The 21037-nt window shown below is 50.9% G+C and overlaps 2 protein-coding genes across 16 annotated transcripts in view; both read left to right on the top strand.

The window, feature by feature from the left end:
- The window catches only part of EXOC6 (exocyst complex component 6), a 207076-nt gene extending 198787 nt beyond the window's left edge, over nt 1-8289 (top strand). For 10 of the 15 annotated variants that reach the window (XM_023642467.2, XM_023642473.2, XM_070261949.1 and 7 more), the window contains 3 exons: nt 5783-5895; nt 7014-7126; nt 7932-8289. In XM_023642467.2, the coding sequence (XP_023498235.1) occupies nt 5783-5895; nt 7014-7126; nt 7932-8056 (351 nt within the window). In that variant the 3' untranslated portion in view covers nt 8057-8289. Of the gene's footprint in view, nt 1-5782; nt 5896-7013; nt 7457-7931 lie in introns of those variants that run through there. The other 5 variants (XM_001502528.6, XM_023642487.2, XM_070261914.1 and 2 more) reach the window with 2 other exon arrangements.
- A 1591-nt stretch (nt 8290-9880) lies between these two features.
- CYP26C1 (cytochrome P450 family 26 subfamily C member 1) lies at nt 9881-17939 on the top strand. Its single transcript, XM_023642529.2, has 6 exons — nt 9881-10195; nt 10702-10926; nt 11411-11686; nt 13097-13252; nt 15143-15472; nt 17450-17939. The coding sequence occupies exons 1-6, from the start codon at nt 9992-9994 to the stop codon at nt 17825-17827; spliced, it is 1569 nt and encodes a 522-aa protein (XP_023498297.1). The 5' UTR covers nt 9881-9991; the 3' UTR covers nt 17828-17939.
- Nucleotides 17940-21037: the final 3098 nt, after the last annotated feature.

The raw sequence follows: 21037 nt of genomic DNA, 5'->3' as shown, positions 1-21037 counted from the left end.
AGAGCTCTTTCCTGGTCCTGCGTAGGTGGGAGTGGGAAGGCTGGCTGAGGGCAGGTGTGGGTTGGGAGTCGGTGCATCAGGAGAGCACAAGGCAGCATGAGGGCAATTAACACCTGAGGGCAAAAGTGAGGCGGATGGAGGCACAATCCTATTATTTTAGTTTTTGCCCAAGCTCTTTCTAGCTGCTACTTAAAATTCTCTTCTGTGCTGCCATATGGAGTTTTCCAAATGTAGTGTTTTCAGATAGCTGGAAAGGGGGTAAAACCAAGAGCTTTAAAAATCATATGGAGCTCATCATTTGATTTCAACATCTATTTAGAAAAAAAGACTTATATTTTCCCCCATTGTGGCTAATTTAGTCAGACCCATTTTTCTTGAACCCCCAGTAATTACTCATATTTCTTCCTTAAAGCTGTATTATGGTTTAGGATTTTTGTTGTTTAAATCTTTGAAGTACTGGGAACCCTTGCCTTGGCTTTGTTTTTTGGAGGCGAAGGAAAAATGATCTCCTGGTTTACTTTTGGAATCTGCAAAGCAACTCTGAGGTCCCAGGTGGATTTGGTATTTGGAAAAGGGAACTTGGGGGACTGAGGTTGACCCTGAGCCCCCAGGTCACTGTTCACATTTACAAAAGCAAAAGCAAACCTGGTATCCCCAATTGCTTTTCTCTTGAGGTTGGCTTAACTTTATTTATCTTCTGTCTTGGGTCACTGCCCCTGAGGTGCTTCAAAAGCCAAACCCAAAAGACCCAAAACAAAGAAAGCTAAACCAGATTCGAGGAAGAAATGACCTGGCACTCTGGGTTCACTTTTACAAAGGCAAAAAGTCACTTCAAGAGTTCCACAGAATGGTTTTAAGTCAGCCTAGATTCATTGTGTCATTTGCACAAAGTGATCTCAACAGGTCTGAGACCCCGAGTTTCTTGGGTGTAGATCCTGAGTGAGACTTAGGATGGGAAACTGTCAGCAAGCTAAATTCGATGACACAAGCGAGTTCTTCAGTGATTCTGAAGTAATTCAACTATTTTGAGCATATAAATGGGACCACCCATGGAATGATTTCTTTCCTTAAGCTGAATCTTTTTGTTGCTGGACACACATGGGGAACACTGAGGAAGTGAAACTTATAACTCACTTATAAATATTGGCATAAATCCACTCTATGTTATCAGATTAGTTATGAAGGGTATTTTTGAATCCTTGGTGAAAAAAATAGTTAGGATACTAATTTTAGGTAATCTTATAAATCATGATGAGATAGAACTGAGGCACATTATTTTGCTATTCATTTTTATATGATCCATACTTTGCTTACTTCCCAAAAGGATTTAAGGTGGAATTACTTTACTTGACTATTGGAAGAAACCATTTATAGAACTTAATACCAATTTTCATTATAATATGCCTGACTTTATCCTTTAATAAGTAATTGTAAAATTGCTTTTGGATAATCTAGGGGAGATTTTTGTTTTTGTTCATGTTTGATCTGCATCTTTGCATTTCAGGTATATGTGTTAACTAATAAATTCTCCTGTTGAGACCATGTCTTACTGTTTATTTACAAGACTGAGAGAGATTTTGTGTGATTAATAACAAATGCATTTTTTTGTGTACTGCCACCTGAAGAAAGCAAAACTTGAGATAGAGAAGTGAGGTTTTCCATATTTTAGGTTTTAACATGAAGGACATAGTGTCTCCTGTGAAATTTGACCAAATGTGAGAGGCAGACCTCAAGGCACTGACACTTTGTGTGGAGTGAAGGTGTCAGTGGTTGTACCTGGAGCACTCCAGTTTCCTCATCCCTTCCTGTCACACTCTGCCTCCAGAGCAGTCATGTTCTTTTTAAACCATCCCAAAGACCAGGGATTGTGCTGCTTGGTCAAAACAGGCATGGATAGCAGCCTAGAGAAGTGAGCTCAGTCCATTAATCTGGCCTGGCGTTGTGTTAGGTAGGACCCAGGAATAACATCCTAGTTTTTTGTTATATCTTCACTTCAAAAGAACTGTACTTTAAAAAGTGAGGGAGGACCTTATAATTGTTATGGATGAGGGACATTGGTAGACCATTCAGAAATATTAGTGCTTCTTTCTCTAGGAAGATCATTTAACTCAATTAACAGTAGACCCAATGCTTTTTCATGAGGGAATCTATCCTCTTTACCAGTGCCCCAGTGAAAGCCTGGGAGAGGTGGAGGGAAGTCAGTTGACTGCATTCGCTTGCCCTAGTTTGCCTGCAGGCCAACATTGGCCTTTTTCAGAGAGCTGTCATCATAAGCCGAAGTGGTCTGTCGGGTGCTCATGTTTTGTACTCATGTAGCCTAAGAAGGAAGCTCCTGAGGAAACTTGGAATAATGGTCTGGCATCATCAGCCGGTTATTTCTTGAATATCTACTGAGTTGTTACACTTTGCTGGACACACTTTATGTGTTTGCCTGCCTAGCTCTGTGAAGTTTGTTTCTATTTACTTATTAAATACAGTATTATGCATTTGAAAACCTTTACACACACGGAAATGAGAAATCAGAATATGAGAACAGCATGCTTGCTGGCCCCATCTTTCTTCTCCACCCACATCCGTGTGTCCTTTGGGGCATAGGCTCTGAAATGGTGCTCAAGTCTACAGCCTCTGGATTCATAGTCTGAGACTAATGAGCAAGCAGTCACTAGCTCCTTCTTAAGTCAGTAGTTTCTATCTTAATCTTAAATTGAGAGTAGCTTCCTCATGTATTATTTTGGTTCACATTACTGGGAGGCCGGCCCCATGTCTGAGGGTTAAGTTCACACGCTGTGCTTCGGCAGCCCAGGGTTTCTCCAGTTTGGATCCTGGGCGCAGACATGGCACCACTCACCAAGCCATGCTGAGGCGGCGCCCCACATGCCACAACCAGAGGCACTCACAATTAGAATGTACAACTATGTACTGGGGGGCTTTGGGGAGAAGAAGAAAGAAAAAAGAAGATTGGCAACAGATGTTAGCTCAGATGCCAATCTTTAAATTACTAGGATTTTGTGTGAATAGTATTTTTTCTTTATAATTTCTTCACATCAAAATGTTACTTGTTTCCTTGTTAACTGTCTGCCTCCCCACTTTCCCCACTTAAAATGTAAACTCCTTGAGGACAGGGATTTTGTCTCGTCAGTACTGTGTCTGGTGCCCAGCCCAGGAGCTAGTGCGTTATAGGTAGGCAGTCAATATTTGTGGAATGAATAAGTGAGGATCTAGATCCGTGGCCTTTTATCTACATCGGCAGTGCATTCCTTAACCATGAATGTGCAAATTTATGCAGATTCCCATAGAGATCGACAAATTAACTATGCACAGTATGTATTTCTATAAAATATCAGTGTAAATTCGAAAACATGTACCTTAGATTTGTGTACATGTGAGTAGGTAGGTTAAATTTTCTGATTCCTATCATTTGTAGTGATAAGAGATTTGCATATATGAGGGTCTCACCATATGTGAAAATTGTAAGCATGATATTTCTTTATCAAGGAAAGTCTGTTTTTGTGCTGTAGAAGAACCAGTTCTGTATTCACAGTTGGAGTTGGTGTAGGTTTTAAATTCATTAAGTGGGCTCCTCCTTTCCCACTTGGGGGTAAGTCAGTCCAAGAGAAAAAGAGATTTATTTTAAGGCCTCTTCCTCTTCCAAATCCCAAAGGTCACGTTGCTAATGCCTTTGGAAAGGAAGGAGATTACAGCCAGTGTATTAAGTGGTTACTTTCTGCTGACTGTGCGCATGCCCACACGTGCTTGTGCAAGTACACACACTTACCTGAAAGGGGAATCTTTCAAAATGAGGCTTTTGTTAACAATTGCGTGAAAAGTATTCATTATTGAAACTTATTTTAATATATAAATATGTAAACCTTATTGCCAACTCTAGAGTTAATACATGTCTATTGTGGAATATTATTGAAAATAAGACAATAAGAGTTACCCATGATCCCACCCCACAAATAACAACCATTCTTAACATTTTTCTCAAGTTTTCTTCCAGTCTTTCTTGATGGGTTTTTATCTAATTTTAGTAGCAACATTTATCATAAGCATCTTCCCAACCTGTTTGAAATCCTGTGTAAACATCAATTTTAATAAGCACGTGATATTCGTCTTGTAGACAGATATACTTCACTACTTAACCATTCTCTTAATATTGAGATTTAGGCTGTTTTCAGCTGTGTTTTTTCCTTCAGTTTTTTGATAACACAAATAACATTTTTGAGATTAATATCTTTGTTCATAAATTTTTGTCTACCTTTGTTATTGTTTCCGGAAGTTAGATTCCTAGAAGAAGGATTACTGAGTCAAGGGCCATTTTTATAAGGTTCTTAAACACATATCACAAGATCACATTCCAGAGAAGTTATACCAATTTACACTTTCACCATCAGAGTGCATGACAGTAACTTTTCCTCCTTGTGAAAGAAGGGGAAAAGTACTTGTTTCCATGCAACAGTCAAAAATTATGCAGAACTTTAAATTCCCTTTCTTTTTCAGACAGTATATTCTTTTAATATCGTCTCAGTGTAGTTTCTGTACTACTGTTTTAAGTTTTGGTATGGCCTAGAATGTTGTCTGAAAGAAAATAGAGTGACTTTATTAATTTGGTAATTAATATTTTCATTATAGAATTTGCCTCCTTTTACAAGGAAGTCTCTATTAATAGCTATATATTGGATGGGAAATGAGTCAAACGAGTCCAGTACCTTGCTAAGGAAGAGCTAGTTTCTTGTAACCTTTCTTTAGGTTTTAATCACCCCAGAAGTTTATCCGTCTCAGACTCAGTGGGTTGGCTCACACATCCTGTGAGTAAATACAAATGCTTCCTTCATTTGAAAGCAAACCCAATACACTCCTTACTTACAAAGTGAACTAAAACAGAAAGAAAGAATAATATAAAAACTGAAGGAAGGTAGCAAGTAAAGCATTTAGCTTTCTGAAACAATTCAGATGGGGATAGGAAGTTGGGTTTAAATGGCTTAAAGGGGATTAGGGTTTTAAAGTTGGATAAGGAGTTTGGTGCTTTGGTTTAGGCATGGCATTGCTTTTAAAAGATTACTTCCATATTTGACAACACTTCTAACTGGAGATTATAAAGCAAATAGTCAATTTTAAAACGCTACGGAAAATAAGAGGGTTTCTTTTTTGTTGTGTTTGTTTATACAAAATGATCGCCTAGAGTTAACAGGCTGAGTCCTGAAGCCCTCATTTCATAAAACTATCGAGGATCCATCACCAGGGAGAATCCAGCAGGGGCTGTTGAATGCACTTAATTGAGATTATCTGAGCTTTTGTTTTAGATGACTTTGGGAAAAGTCTAGGTGCAAACGGCTTCTGTCAAAGGTAAACATACTTAACCTCTAAGAAAAAAAAACCTTAAATTTAAGTTCTTGAAAATTCTTCAATTAGTATCACCAATGCTTATTAATTAAGTTTGAGTAGGAACTGAATAAGTGTAAAGATTAAGTCTCTATCCATCAGTGCCGTGTTAATATGTTAACAGTGTTTTCATTATTTTACAATTATTTGAAAATGCAGTTGAGTACTTTATTGGAAAAGCAACCCCTGACAATTTTAGTAATTTCAAAAGTAAAAAGATAGTGTATTCTATATTGGTTATAAAGTATAGTTAATGAGGTTTTAAAAAATGAATTTCCTTATTCTGTTCCATCTAAGAAGCAGGTCATATTAAAATGGATCAAGAATGGCATATGCTTGATGTATTAGCTGTGGGCAAGTAGTCAAAAGTTGGTTTAACATTTTTCCCCATCTTCCTCAGCTCCTTGACCTGTTTATGGTTTGGGATTGGTCTACTTATCTAGCTGATTATGGACAGCCAGCTTCTAAGTACCTTCGGGTGAATCCAAACACAGCCCTTACTCTTTTGGAGAAGTGAGTATCTTCTGAAAACTTTTTTGAGTAACATTTTAGCATTTTGTGATTCAGTGATGATTGAAGAACTAGAAATCTTCATCAAAAGAGAAGTGTCTAGAAAGAACTTAACTCAGTCCATTTTAATGGCCAAAGCACAAGCCTCTTTCTTTCTTGCCTTTCAATGTTAGTATAGTTTTATAGCAGATTGCTGTTTATGTTGACAGTAACAAAACAGTTTTCCTATTATATCCTCAATAGCGGGCTTAATTGGCGTTAGAAATAACGCTTATTGGAGATAAGTGAGAATCAGAACTATTTTTTTAAAATACTATAATAACGGGAAGGAAGGTATCTTGTAAAAGGTCGCTATGAATTGGAATGTTTGCTACCAGTGCCATCTAAATCCTCCCATTATGGACTTGGATTCTTTGCAAGTAGAGAAATATGTAATTTGTAAAAATAATATAATAAAAACTGAAGTAACATGACATTTACAGGTGCATCTTGTCCAATTAAAAATAACACAAGTTTAGGTGTTACTTTCCCCTCTTATGTGGCAGATTTTCTTTTCACTCAATCATGTTTCATTTTAAGTATCACTATTAAAATTTTCAATTTTTTAATTAAAAATGTATGTTATTTTCCCACATTTCAAAATATCTGTGGTGTATTTGATTTGAGAGGACAAAAAGAACTGTTTAAAGTAAATGTAAGTTTATTTTCCAATGCCATGAAACACCACTGAGGCAAAAATGTTGGTGCTTTAAATTTTCTAATGTTATTTTCCTTTCACCTTGTCTCGCTATGAATGTGATTTGCAGAATCCATAGAGGGTATGTATTTTAGCATACTTTATGGAATGATGTTGGAAAATAGTATGATATTAGAAAATTTAACATACTTTAGATTTACATACTAATGCAAAAACACCACTTCATATAGAATGCGAAATAAACTGCAAATTTTTTGTGTGGTTGCTATCTCTGTAATTTTATTAGTACCTATTTTCTTTGAAGTATATTTTTCAATCATAGGATTAGTGTGAGATAATTCAGAGCATGCCAAGATATTTTACTTGTGACAGCATAGCTTTTAATTTCCTTTGACTAAGCTTCTCCATTCACATGTATTCCTAGGATGAAAGACACTAGCAAAAAGAACAATATATTTGCTCAGTTCAGGAAGAACGATCGAGACAAACAGAAGTTGATAGAGACAGTCGTGAAGCAGCTGAGAAGTTTGGTGAATGGTATGTCCCAGCACACATAGACTTCCTGTCACTTGCACTCGGTGACACGAAATCCATGACAACACTGATCTCTGACAGGCACTGGTCATACAGTAATTTGTTTGCAGAATTCAAAAATACAGTAGAGAAAAGACACTGATGAGAGCTTAAACAAAAAACAATAATAAATATCATTTGTATGGGTTTTTAAATAATTGAATATACTATTTTATATATGGAAAATGTGACATTAATTTTTTTCACTTTTAGAGAAAAAAGGCAAAACTGTAATACGTAAATCGGGTCAAAAATTGTATGTGAAACTGATTCTAAATACATTAGAAAAACTTATACCTCTACATTGAGTATGTTTTTTCTCTTCAGACTCGAGTGATTTTTCTGTGTTTTCATCAGTATCTGGTTTTAGAATGCAATCATGTTTGATATAGGAGTATTTCACTATCATTTTCCAGCTTTTAAATTTATTTTCACCTAAATATGATTTAAGTAGACTAAATTTTCTAATTCTGCTGATTCTGAGGGGGAAATAGACAAATCTTTAAAGGTCCCTGAAATCAAACTTGATTTAACTCAGTGAGAATATGAATTATTTCTTCTACTCTGGCAGTTTAATTCAATCATTCTGAAGATGAAGAAAAGGTGTTTGGATTCTCTAAAGATGCACTGTCATTTCCATTCCGCAGGGTTGATATTTCTAACTGTATTGTTTGTAGCTGACCACATTCTAGGATTTATTTGGTTTGGTTTGGTTTGGTTTGGTTCAAGTTAAAGAGAGGACAGGACTAAGTGGGGCTCACCACTTCAGGTGCAGCTTGTGCTCGGGGAGAGATGTTCCTACCCACAGAAGCTACCACGGGGGTCCAGTTACTTCCTTCAAGTGGAAGATCTCAGTACCGCATCCTCACTGTGGAAACAAGACAAACCAGATGAACTGGGGAAAACCTAAAACAAATGTACATTTTCCCTTGTGTAAATTACTGTGGTCCAGTAATTTCAATCTGATCCTTACTTTGTCTTCATTGTGCTTATGCTGAATACTCCTTTTGCATTTTCAAGATTTATGCCTGTAAGAAACTTAGACTTTGTAAAATGTGTAAAGAATTATATGTACATTTCTTGATTTTGTGATGAGATATTAAAAAGGTTGAGCAAGTTGTTGAAAACGCGTTGCTATTACATCTGTTCAGAGCCTCCTGATTTAAAACAACTGCTTCCTTCAGAAATGCGCTATTCCCTAGTTATCCGAGTGGGAATGTCACCAAAACAAAGAAAATAAGCATTTATTCTCTTGACCATCTCTTATCCTAAAGTATTTCACATTTTTAAAAATATTACATGGAAACTAATTCTTCAGGCACAGTAAAATCTGGAAGTTAGGAGAGGGAGCGTGAACAGCTAGCTCTCTGAAGACTGGAAGGTCCCTCGCGTCCTTACCCAGCGCTCCAGGGCGCTCGAGATGTCTCCCCGGCTTTGGCTGAGGCGGCCCCGGATTCAGAGAGACGCCGCCTTTGCCCTGCTTGGAGCAGAAACCACTGTAGGTCCTCCTGTGAGGGTCTTGAGGAGTTCACTCTACTCTTCTCAATAATACGAGCACCCTGCACTCATCCCCACCCCTGGAGTTGCGCTGTAGGGACAGGGACGCGCGAGTCCTGTGGCATTTGGAGCCCTCGGACGGGACACATAAAGCCCGAGAAGCAACCATGTAGACTGACTGGGGCGGAGGGGCAAGGGGCCTCCGGAGGGGAAGGATCGGTGGATTCGGCCCTTCAACCTGAAAGGCACCCGGGGATATCTGCTCCTCCTGGGCTTAAGGTGTCTCTGAAGCTCCGGCCAGGAATGAGACTACCATGTTTTGAAGGATTTCTGAAGTGGTAAATCAGAGATTGGGGAGGAGTGTGGGATGTCGGAGAAACTCGACCCTTGCCATCCCTTGTAGGCGCCTGCGATGCCAAGGCAGGCATCGAAGACGGCAATTTCCCCGAAAGAGAAACAGAGCGAAGGGGAGAAACCCCAGCGCTTTAACCTCGGAGTGCCGCGAGGGGCAAGGGCCCCCAGAAGCTCGCGGGTGGGAATCCCAGAGCCCGCGGTAGCTCCATGCGCTCAGTTCGCCCACCCGCCAAGCTGCGGCTAGGGCCGGGAAGTTCTGGCGCGAAACCGCAGGCCCCGCCCGAGGATCTGCGCGGGGCGCGGCCCCCGGGCGCAGCGGCTGCCACTCCCAGCTCTTCGCCCCGCGGGGAGCGCGCCGCTGCCCACCGCCTCCAATCATGACTCTGCGTGGAGCGCTTTAAATATGCATAGGCGCGTCACGTTGTGCGAGTCGGGATCCGTCCGTAGGGAGGGAGCCAATATCTCTATAAATGTGTCCAGAGTGGGCCGAGAAGGGTTAAAAGACTGCAGGAGAGAGAGAGGTGGGGCGGGGGTCTACAGCCCCGGTGATCGGAGCCCTGGTTGGCAACACCGGTGAGTTGCTCCTCTCTTTGCCCTCCCTCGCTGTTTCTATCAAAGGAGTGCTGACCCGGGGAGGAGGTGGGAGGTGCCCGCGGATGCCCGGTGTGAGCGGTCCTGAGGTTGCCAGGACCCCCCGCAAGGGACTGGCATTTTGGCCTGGAAGCCGTCGGACTCCGGGGAAAGTCCTGAGTGCGCCGGCCTAGAGGAAGGCACGTTCCCTAAGGGTGCGTGGTCACTGCCGCCTTCCACCGCCAATCTGCTTTTAGAGCGAAGTCCTTGTCCGAGGTTATAAATCTCGGTTTTGGCCTCCAAGCCCCAGGCCTTTCCTGCCCAGAACAGGTGACTCTGCCCGCTGCCGGCGCCCCAAATCTCGCGCCTCCTGCGCTCCGAGGGACCTGACCCCCCCGCAGCCTCGCCATGTTGCCCTGGGGACTGAGCTGCCTGTCGGTCCTGGGGGCGGCGGGCACCGCTCTCCTGTGCGCCGGCCTGCTGCTCAGCCTGGCCCAGCACCTCTGGACCCTCCGCTGGACGCTGAGCCGGGACCGGGCCTCCGCCCTGCCCCTGCCCAAGGGCTCCATGGGCTGGCCCTTCTTCGGTGAAACGCTGCACTGGTTAGTTCAGGTGAGCAGTCCGTCCGTCCCCGCGCCCCAATGTGGCCCCTTCTTCCCTGGCTCCCACTGACCTCTTCTCGCTCTCAGTGCTCCCAGGGTTACTAGCCAGTCTCTTCCTGGAGCATCCCCTGGCCTTTGCCCAGCAGCTGCCTGGAACGGACTGTATGTCACTGTAGTTCTCCCCAGTGTAACTTAAACATGTCCCGACACAACGCGGGGGTGAACAGAGGGGTTCTAGGAAGGGGTCTGAGGAGCACGTCACCCTAGTCCTACTAGCATAGAATCAGGACTCGGGGCGCGTCTCAGCGATCAGTCCTTGGGCGCTCCGTCCCCATTCAAATCCTCGGTTTCCTCATCTCCCCAATGGGAACAGGAGCATCTATAATCCCATAGGGTAGTCGCGAGGCCCATTTGAGACTCAAGAGTAACGCGCCAGCTGGAGCAGGGAGTTGTTATCTAGCGGCACTTGGGACGTCCAGCGGCCCCAGCCCTCTGCTCCGCCCCGCTCGCCCGCAGGGCTCGCGCTTCCACAGCTCCCGCCGGGAGCGCTACGGGACAGTGTTCAAGACGCACCTGCTGGGCAGGCCGGTGATCCGCGTGAGCGGCGCCGAGAACGTGCGCACGATCCTGCTGGGCGAGCACCGCCTCGTGCGCAGCCAGTGGCCGCAGAGCGCGCACATCCTCCTGGGCTCTCACACACTGCTTGGCGCGGTCGGCGAGCCGCACCGGCAGCGGCGCAAGGTGAGCCAAAACCAAAGAAGCGGCCGTGGGACCCGCGGTTCTCAGGCTTCTGCTGCGGGCCAGGCCGGGGCTAGGTGTTAGGGGTACACAGTGGTCCTGGCCCGGACCCCTGGCTAATGAGTAGGTGGCCTTGGAACAGTCCCTGGCGTTCTCCGGCTTCGGTTTATAAGGCCAGGGCTGGGACTGAAAGGCCCTTTCATCTTCGATCTTCTGTGACTCTGATACCAGAAGCGCCAGAAACTCAAACTTGGAGAGGTGTCAGGTACAACTTCCTGGCGGAGGTGGCAGCTGGAGCCTGGATGGATAGGAAGGAGTGTGTACATCAGAGAAGTAAAGGGAATGGCTCGAGCCAAAACCAACACGTTTAGGTCCAGGCCGCCTAGAAGTGAAGGAAGGGACCGAAATTGGCCCTCCGGTTCCTCTGGAATCGCCAGGCAGAGGAGGCCGGACCGCGGCCAGAGCTGACCCCGCGCGCTCCCCGCAGGTCCTGGCGCGAGTGTTTAGCCGCGCGGCGCTGGAGCGCTACGTGCCCCGCCTGCAGGGTGCGCTGCGGCGCGAGGTGCGCTCCTGGTGCGCGGCCCGCGGGCCGGTCGCCGTCTACGAGGCCGCGAAAGCCCTCACCTTTCGCATGGCCGCGCGCATCCTGCTGGGGCTACGGCTGGACGAGGCGCAGTGCGCGCAGCTGGCCCAGACCTTCGAGCAGTTCGTGGAGAACCTCTTCTCGCTGCCCCTGGACGTGCCTTTCAGCGGCTTGCGCAAGGTACTACCGCCCCAGGCCCAGACCTTCCCCATGGGGGCTCCCCAGCGTGGGCGGGCCTCCCAGACGAGGACTAGGCTCCCTCGGCGCGCCTCACGCGTCAAACATGCTGCGGGACCAAGGCACTACCCAGGGTGGGGAGGCGGCGTGGTACGGCGTGGGCGCCGGGCTAGCTTCTGTCCTGACTCGCTGTGTGATCTGGGGCGGGTCACACACCCTCTCTGGGCTGCTCCTGACGGGACGTGCTGCGGCCGCAGTAGCTGCCGGCTTCCCGACTTTGGGTCTCCGTGGCAGGCGGCCGGCCAGTCAGCCCAGCCCCTCCCCAGAGCGGCGCCTCCTGGCCGGGCCTCCATCGCCTCTTTGGAAGCCCGGATGGCTGCAGAAGGGATGGGAGCTCTGGGGCCACAGACATGCCCCAGGCCCAGCCCGGCGCCAGCCCGTGTTGGAGAGGGGTGGGTGCCAGAGCCCCGCCAGCGGCCTGGGGCCTGCTGGTTTCCGGATCGGAGAACCGCGGCGTCTTCAGACTGCAGAGCGACGGGCTGGCCCAGAGAGCGACTAGGAGGCTTCATCCGCCTTTCCTATCTCCCTGCTCTGGGGCTTCTCACTGTGCCAGTGCGCTGGGTTCCAGTCCCCTGAATAAAAATAATAGTTATGTCTAAAGGGGCATGCTATGGGCTGATCGCCTTGCATACATTTTCTGATTTAATCCTCTCAGCCTGTAAAGTTATTACAGTATTCTCAATGCTGAAGAAACTGAAGCTCAGAGAGGTTAAATGACTTACCCAAGATCACACAGCTAGTAGGGGCAGAGGCAGGATTTGAACCCCATCTCCTCTGACTACAAAACCCATGTGCTCAGATGCTTTTGCTGTGCCTGCTCCCTGAACTCTGGAGCAGCACCCCACGCTCTTGCCTACCCCCTTACAGAGGCCGATGCCTAGAACATCCAACAGTGTCCTCTTAAGCCAGAGCTTTTCTGGGTGCATCAAAGTGTCCCTTCCTCTATGCACTGTTGCCCACTGCCCCTGCCTGAGCCTCGTGCAGGGAAAGGGCAATGGGCTGACTCCACCCTGACTGGGCTCTGTGCCAGGCATGGGCCCTGACAGCTGGGTGGCTCCCGGCAATGTCTTGACCCCCTCTGAGCCTCAGCATCCTCCCCTCAGGACAACAGTAACTGTTTGCCTTGCCCGAAAGGGGGCTTGTGATAAGAAAGAATGATGTGTAGGAATGGTGGACACATTCCTGACCATTTATTGAGCCCCTACTGCGTGCCAGGGGTGGAGCCAAGCTGGGAAAGGTTAATGCCAGGATCTTGGCAGAACCAGAGCAGCCCTGGAAGATTCTGGGGTAGGTGCCCAGGCCTGGCCCCCTCAGCCCTCCTGCCCCACCTCTCCTCTCTCCCCGTGCATCTAGGGCATCCGGGCGCGGGACCAGCTGCATCGGCACCTGGAGGAGGCCATTGCAGAGAAGCTTCATGAAGACAGGGCTGCAGAGCCAGGCGACGCCCTGGAAGTGATTATCCACAGCACTAGGGAGCTGGGCCGGGAGCTCTCAGTGCAGGAGCTGAAGGTCGGTGGGGGGAGGATGCTCCTTCTCCCTCCTTTGCCTTCCTAGCAGGTGTCTACACTCGTGCTGCGTCCTGTGTGGCCCCACTTTGAGCCACTGGCACTCCTCAGGAGGAGGGGAAAGAGGAGCCTGGGTTTCAGTCATGGCTCAGTCGCACCTGCTAGCCTGTGGCCTTAGGCCAGTCGCCATCCCTCTCAGTAGGAGTGCTGAAGGCGGGCATCCTAGGCCCGTCCTTCCAGGTTCTGGCCACAAACAGCTCTGCTCCCTCCTCCCCCTTCTCTGTCACTCTTGGCCTTTGCCTCTGCTGTCCCCCTGCCTAGGAAGCCCTCTTCACTGGACTCAGGGTCAAACTCCGTGTCCTCCCCTCTTCCTCTCTTCCCATAACCCATGTCGTCGGCACCTCTGCCTGTCCGTTTTGCCACTGCAGGGTCTCCCACAGAATCGGAACTCCTCCCCATGTACGCACAGAGCACACGCAGCAGAGTGAGCAGGGAAGCTTCAGAATGGCCCCCAGGACCTGCTGGAGAACCCAAAAGGGAGTGGAGAGGGCGTGGGGCAGGGGAAATTTAGAGATGGGACACCTCAGCCCTCCTGAAAGCAGCTCCCCTCCTTTCTCTGGCCCTCCATTTCCCACTTTCCGCCAGCCATGAAGCGTGGGGCTTGGCCTTAGTGTCTTCTCTGAGAATGGGGCTAAGAATTTCTGTCCTGACTCCTGGGTGGCTGTGAAGTCAGGAAGAGTCAAAGGGGTTAGAAGTAGATGAATGGTGGGCTCATGAGTCCTGGGGGAGCCCGTGGATAGGAGCAGCTCTGGGCTGTGAAGGGGAGCGGTGTGGAAAGGGGTGGACGGTCCCTTTGCTTTGACAGGGCCGGGGAGGGGGTGACAACGCCCTCCAGGTTCTCAGGAAGAGACCCACTGGCCAGCAGTCTTCAGCTCTGCTCTGGGCATCAGGGGCTGTTGGGGCTCCAAGGGCTCTGTCTTAGTTCCCCATCATGTCCAGAGCAGGCAGTTCGCCTGGGATCACATCATTTAGTCCACAAATATTATGTACTTATTTGGTGTCAGGCTCCGTCCTGGGACTGGGGATGTAAGGTGAGCAAAACACAACCCCTGCCTTCGAGGTGCGGGAGGGGAGGGGTGCACACGGATTCTGTGACCACACAAATCTGTATAAACCCAAACTGTGGGTGCTGCCAGGAAGGAAGACACTGGGAGCTGGGAGGGCAGAGGCAAGCAGTGAGGGCTGGGGCCTGGAGGGTGAAGCCACCAGGCCGCTCCCCTGTCCTCCCTGGGCTGCGCAGGCAGGGAAGAAGCTGAGTCACTCACGGGGACCGAGACTCCACTAGCGGGCGAAGGAAGCCCTGATGGCTGCTGTGGGGCCAGGTTGGGGCTGCCGCCGCAGGTGCCTTCCTCAGCTCCTCCTGAGTCCTCGTCAGGATGCCCGGCTCAGGTGGCAGACAGCACCAGCAGCTGAAGAGCCCCCGGGCCTCCCAAGTCCGACCGCTGGGATTACCAGCTCTAGGGACCCTGCGCACCTGTCGGAGCCTCGGTTTCCAGCCCTGGCAAATGAGCGCAGTAACTGCCTCACAGGGTTGGGGTGAGACTCAGATGCGTTATTACACGTAAAGCACTCAGAGCACACAGAATCCGTTCCTAGCACTATCTCTGGGACCCCTCCCGAGGAAAGTGGAGAGACGCCGGGTTTGCCCGTTGCTATAAGTGGCTTTCCCAAGGGGCAGGCTTGGGCCGCGCGCGGAGCCGCCACAGCAGCACGTCCCGGCTGGCTCTCTGGCCTACGCGCCATGGTGACCATGGGCCCTTCGCGCCTCGGCCGTGGGGCCACGATGCCAAGGCCCCGCCGCCGGAGACTCAGCGCCGCCCGGGCTGTCTTGCAGGAGTCGGCCGTGGAGCTCCTCTTCGCCGCCTTCTTCACCACGGCCAGCGCCAGCACGTCCCTCGTCCTGCTGCTGCTGCAGCACCCGGCGGCCATCGCCAGGATCCGGCAGGAGCTGGCGGCGCAGGGGCTGGGGCGCGCGTGTGGCTGTGCGCCGGGGGCGGCGGGGGGCGGCGCGGGGCCCCGGCCCGACTGCGGCTGCCAGCCCGACCTCAGCCTCGCGGCGCTGGGCCGTCTGCGCTACGTCGACTGCGTGGTCAAAGAGGTGCTGCGCCTCCTGCCGCCCGTGTCCGGGGGCTACCGCACCGCGCTGCGCACCTTTGAGCTCGACGTAAGTGCGCCGCGCCTACCCCGCCGCCCGCCGCCTCCCCGGTGCCCCGGTTCGCGCGGAGGCCCGGGGATTAGGACGCCGAGGTCTCTTCTTCCCCTCTCAGAGCCTCCGCTTTCCCGACTGCAAAATGGGCTGAGCCCTGTTTCCTTTCCCGGATCCACGGGAGGGGCGCAAAGCCTGGGGAGCCGACCAGGTTAGGGGCCCCGCGCGCTCCAGCTTTTGGCAGCAGTGCGGGTCGGTCAACTCGAATAGAGCCGAGTTTTAGAGTAAAACCATACTTTTCTTCGTGCAGTACCCTCTTCTTAGCCAGTGAGTCTCGGTGGGGTACAAGAGAGCCCCCCACTGTCCCATACCCCACCCTTCTGGCTCCCTCACAAGATCAAGGAACCGATCGATCGTTGTTAGCTTTCTAGGGACCTCGCTAAAGCCGGATTCCAGGGAAACGGGACAATGAAAACGCGGGTTAGAATCTCTTGGGGGTCAGATCAGGCTGGGCAAGAAGGTCAAGGCTTAGGCCTGGCCTCATCTCTGTGAGACCTTGGGCACTTGCCGCCTCCCGCTGGGCCAGTTTACTCTCTGGATGGAAGCTGTCTTGGTCCCTTCCAGCTCTGACACTCCAGATGGGGTCAGGGCTGTGTGGCACAGTGATGGCACCGGAGAGTGGAGCCCCAGCATTGCCAGACTGAGGGTGTTTGCCTGAATGGCTGTTGCTGCAGCCCCCTCTGCCTCCAGCTCAGTCGCTGGGAGACTCCAGGCAGAGAGGGGTACCTCCTTCGCTGACCCTTACTTTAAACAGGAAACGTGGTGGCGCACTGCAAACCAGGGTTCCGGGGCATGGTAGGGACTGGGATTCTGCCCTGGGGGAGCTCCTCATGGAGAGAAAGGGGACCAGGGCCAACAGCTTCATCCTAAACTGTGGCATGAGGAAGAGTGCCGAATGACACCAAAACATTTTAGGGGCTGGCATCTCAGCTGCAGGAGTGAAGGGTTAGGATGGGGACAACACACCACAGAGAGGGGACAAAAGTGAGTAGATTAGTGAGGGGTTTAGAAATGTCTTGGATGCTGCATCTTGGAATTCAGACTCCATTCTGCAGGCACTGGGGTGCCCTACAAGCCCTTAGGGAAACAGAGGGAGAGGAGCACAGGTCTGCCATGGTGAGCAGAGGGCAGGCGTCTTAGCCATCCTGCGGTTTACAAATGGGAAGACCAGCGTCTAGAGGGGAGAGAGCTCCTCTGTGGTTCTAAGACCTGTCCACCTGTTAAGAGCCTCTGGAGCCTGTCCAGGCGAGGGAAGCAGCTGATAGGGGGTTGGGAGACACATCAAGAAGAAGAATAGTTGAAATAGAGGTAGGCAGAGGGAACATGAAAGCCGCGTTCCAACGACTTAAGGATGCCCCAGTTTAATTCTCAGGTGCCCCTTCTTAAACGGGGGCTACCAGACCTGAAATGATGGTACAGCTGATGGATGGAGAGGACAGAGAGGCAGTCTGCACTTCAGTGCCAAGAAGAGCTTCATAATGAGCTGACCATAGAGGAATGGGGGTCCCTGTCTTTTGCGTTGTACCTGCCCAGGCAGCTGGTAGGTGCAGGACTAGAATTTAGGTCTCTTGATCTAATGTCACAAGGAAAAAGAAAGACAAATACAAAACATCAAAACATAAATGACAATAGATCAAATTTACTGACCACTAATATATAGACCAGATCCGTTATTCTATCCTCACGACAACGAAATGGGCATTTTTGTTCTCAGTTAAGAAAGTGAGGCTCAGAGAGGTTATCTAGCCCAAAGACACACAGCTCACCAGAGAAGGAGCTGAGATAGGAACTCAGAGCCGCCTCCCAGCTTCCCGGTTAGACGCGCGTTCCTGCCGGTTTTCGGAAGCCTAGTGGATGCATCCGGGGTGGAGGGGTCGGCTCAGGCCCCGTTTCCAGGTGCCTAGCAGTCAGGCGGGTCTCCTCACCTCCCCGCAGGGCTACCAGATCCCCAAGGGCTGGAGCGTGATGTATAGCATCCGAGACACGCACGAGACGGCCGCGGTGTACCGCAGCCCGCCTGAGGGCTTCGACCCGGAGCGCTTTGGTGCGGCGGGCGAGGATGCGAGGGGCGCCTCCGGCCGCTTCCATTACATCCCGTTCGGAGGCGGTGCGCGCAGCTGCCTCGGCCGGGAGCTGGCGCAGGCAGTGCTCCAACTGCTCGCCGTGGAGCTGGTGCGCACGGCGCGCTGGGAACTGGCCACGCCTGCCTTCCCCGCCATGCAGACCGTGCCCATCGTGCACCCGGTGGACGGGCTGCGGCTGTTTTTCCACCCGCTCGTACCTTCGGCAGCGCAAGATGGGCTATGCCTCTGACCGGCTGCGCGGCGGGACAGGACTTGGCCAGTGGCAGCGGCGCGTTCGCAGCGCCGCCCATCTGCGCTTCCCCTGTGCCAGATCCGGCGCTCTCTCACTCGTTCAACAAACGGTCACCGAATGAGGCTCTGTGCCAGACTCCGAGGGAGGGGGAGCACGAGCCACTGCCATGGCCAGAGAAGCTCCGCCGGGCCGGTGAAAAGATGCCTCCTGCCCGCTCCGCGCCCTGGGGAAGGAAGGTCACGGGCCAAGCCTCTTAAGCCCTTCCCAGGATCTCGAAGCAGGAATGGAGGGAACAGATCGCCACTAGGAGCTAAGGGGCCTCGCCTTCCCGCGCCAAACTCGGCAGGATGCATGGGACGTGGGGCTCCGGGGAGGACTGCGCCTCATGGACCGTGCCAGAGACTCAGCGCACTCGGCCTGCAACCCGTGCGAGGAAACAGGGACGCCCGGAGCGCATCCCTGGCCTGGCTCTGGGCCATAGGAAGACACACTGAGAAGGTGCCCAGCGGAAGGCCCTCAGGCTGCTGGCGTCCGCTTGGTGCGCTGTGGCCACTCTGCCGGTCTTGGCTGAAACTGTGGGCGCTTCCAGGGCTCTAGATGGCTCAACATCACCGGATTCTGCTGGAGACTTCTTAAAAGAAAAATTCATACTTCAGGAACGCGTTTAATCTTCCCATTTATACAGGGGAGAATAGGCACACCGAGATGTCTCTAAGGCTGGCTTATTTCCATGGGAGGTTGAGACATAATCAGAGAGGTTTGAGATATTTGTACCCCAAACAAGAAGGCCAAGAAATAAAGTTTCCCGGCAGCAGTTGAGCCAGGAGACTAAGGCTTAGCTGGGCAGCTGCTCCCTGGCAGGAAGTCATGGGGTGGAGTGTGGGGGAGACCTGAGAAAGACTCCCCCCCAAGGACCCATCCAAGTATACCCAGAGAGTGGCTGGGCACTGGGGCAGCTGGAGGTCCAGGCTGCTGAAACTTCCTTCCTGAGTTATCTTTGTGATAGCTGGTTGCAGAGACGCTCCAGTTTACCTCTTCAGTCTCCTCTATTAGAGGAGAAACTGAGGGGAAACTCACCTGAGGAGCCAGCAATGGGCTCCTGGGCTGCAGTGTTCTCCGCCCCATCACTTACCCTCCTGCTCCAGCCTCTCGGACTATGGCCACCACCTAGGACTCAGCCCTTTCGTCCTTTCATAGTGACCCCTAGGTTGGCCTTAAGGACTGTCTCTGGACCTTTCCAACACAGAGATTCCCACCAGTGTTTAAATCAAAGCCAAGAGTCTCCACTGTCATCATTCCCAAAAGACCACTTCAACCTGCCACCCATCTTCAGACATGCGGGGGCAGCTGGACATGACGGGTGAGCCAGGGAAGTTGCCGCCCAGGCCCAAGCTGACCCCTTAGTGAACCAGAAGGAAGCTGGTGCCCTCCTGACCTTATGCTTAAGGTGGATCCCGGGGCCAGAAGGAAAGGGGGAAGTGGCAGGCACAGGCAGGGTCAGGAGCTCAAGAGCACTGCGGGCCCTTCCTAACTAGGCTGACACCGCCATAACCCTCATCTAAGGCAATTCATCACCGGCTGCTGACCGCAGGCCTGGCGCCCGCCAGGCCATGGCCCCCAGAGACACCAGAGCAGGCAGAAGTGGCAGAGCTGGGACCTGCCCTCAGGGCGCTCCTGAGGCTGCAGAGACAACAGCCCCGCCTGAGAAGCTCCACCAGGATGAGGCGGCTTGGGATTGATTCTGATTTGGGGAGAGAAGAGAAATATGGGGAGGGGGCTTGCAGAAGTCCCAACGGTATAGCTGGTTCCGGGAGACCTGGTTTACCTGCTGTGGGATCTGGACCAACTATGAGCCCCAGGAGGAGGGGCAGCTCCAGCTATACTCTAATTTCCCATCCATCCATCATTTTCAGTAATTTCATGGACTATCTGAGCTCCTGTTTTAGTAGCTCCAGATTCTCTGAGGAAGGAGCAGACGTGGTTCTTGCCCTCCTGGACTCGATATGCTCAGGAAGGAGGTAGACAATGAATAAACCAGCAGACAAAGGAGCAAGAACACAGTCCGATGGTGATAAGTGCTGTAGAGAAAATAAAACAGGCCTGTAGTACAGAGTGCCTGAGGGCTGAACTCAGCAGGGTGGGCGGGTGGGGAGACCTCCCTGAGGAGGTGACAGTTGACTTCGGAAGGAACCAGCCAGTGAGGACCTGGCAGAGGGGTGCCCCAAGCAGAGGAACAGCAGGTATAGAACCCTGGGAGGGGAATGAGGGCTCAAGAGATGGGAAGGAGGGGTTGAAGGGAGAACTGGGAGGAGAGGTGCCTAGCTCACATGACTCCAGTTTGCCTCTGCGTCCTCACTCCCCTCCCCCAGAAAAAAACTACTCCCTCCCCCTCAATTCTTAGGAAAAGTGAGGCTGTTTTGTAAACATCTCGGAAACATTTTGTTTTCCAATGAACCAACCCCCCCCCCCCCCCCCCGCCCCACCCACCACTACCCAAAAAAGCTTGGCAAGGTTTTCAGGTCAAAGTTCTTATTGGGCTGGTAATTTATTGACCCCTCCCCCCTTCAAGATATTCTTTAATGATCTTCCCTCTCCCAGTTAATCCTTTCCTGCCGGACGCCCCTGCGGGGCTAGATGGGCAGATAGGCTAAAACATTTTCCCCCCTGTGGCAATTTCCAAAGCGCAGGCAGGCCCCGCTCATCTTGTGACCCAGCGCGCGCTGAACTTGGCGAGGTGGCCCTGCAGAGTTCACTCGGATGTCACGGTCCGGCCTGCAGGGGTCACAGGCGGGTCAGGCCCGAGGACTGGGAACGGGCCCCAGGTCACGCCCCCGCTCAGCAGCTTTGCTCACCGGCCCCAGGCACTGTCCAGAAAGGGGCGGGCCCGAGATTTCTGAGAATTACCTCCAGCGCGTCTCCTCCCGGTTCCTGCTGGTGTCCAGGTGTTGGCTGGCACCGTTCACAGTCGCCAGATCCTTAGAAGAAATGACAGTGGGAGAGACCCTTCCCTGGAGCCTCTGAGACGCCAAGTAGGGTTATGGGAAACGCTGGCTTTCCGAAACACGCCCTGTGGCGACCTGGGCTAGGAACGTTGCCCGGCCTGTGCGATCCCTACGACTCTGCAGACATTTCCCGATCCTGGGGGCTTTGGGGACCACTGCAGGAGAGCCACGTAATTAACTCTCAAGATCAAAGAGTTTTCTATCT

Source organism: Equus caballus, chromosome 1, assembly GCF_041296265.1.
Source record: "Equus caballus isolate H_3958 breed thoroughbred chromosome 1, TB-T2T, whole genome shotgun sequence".
NCBI classification, from domain to species: domain Eukaryota; kingdom Metazoa; phylum Chordata; class Mammalia; order Perissodactyla; family Equidae; genus Equus; species Equus caballus.
Note: the sequence above shows the minus strand (reverse complement) of the source record. Positions and strands in the feature narration are given on the sequence as shown.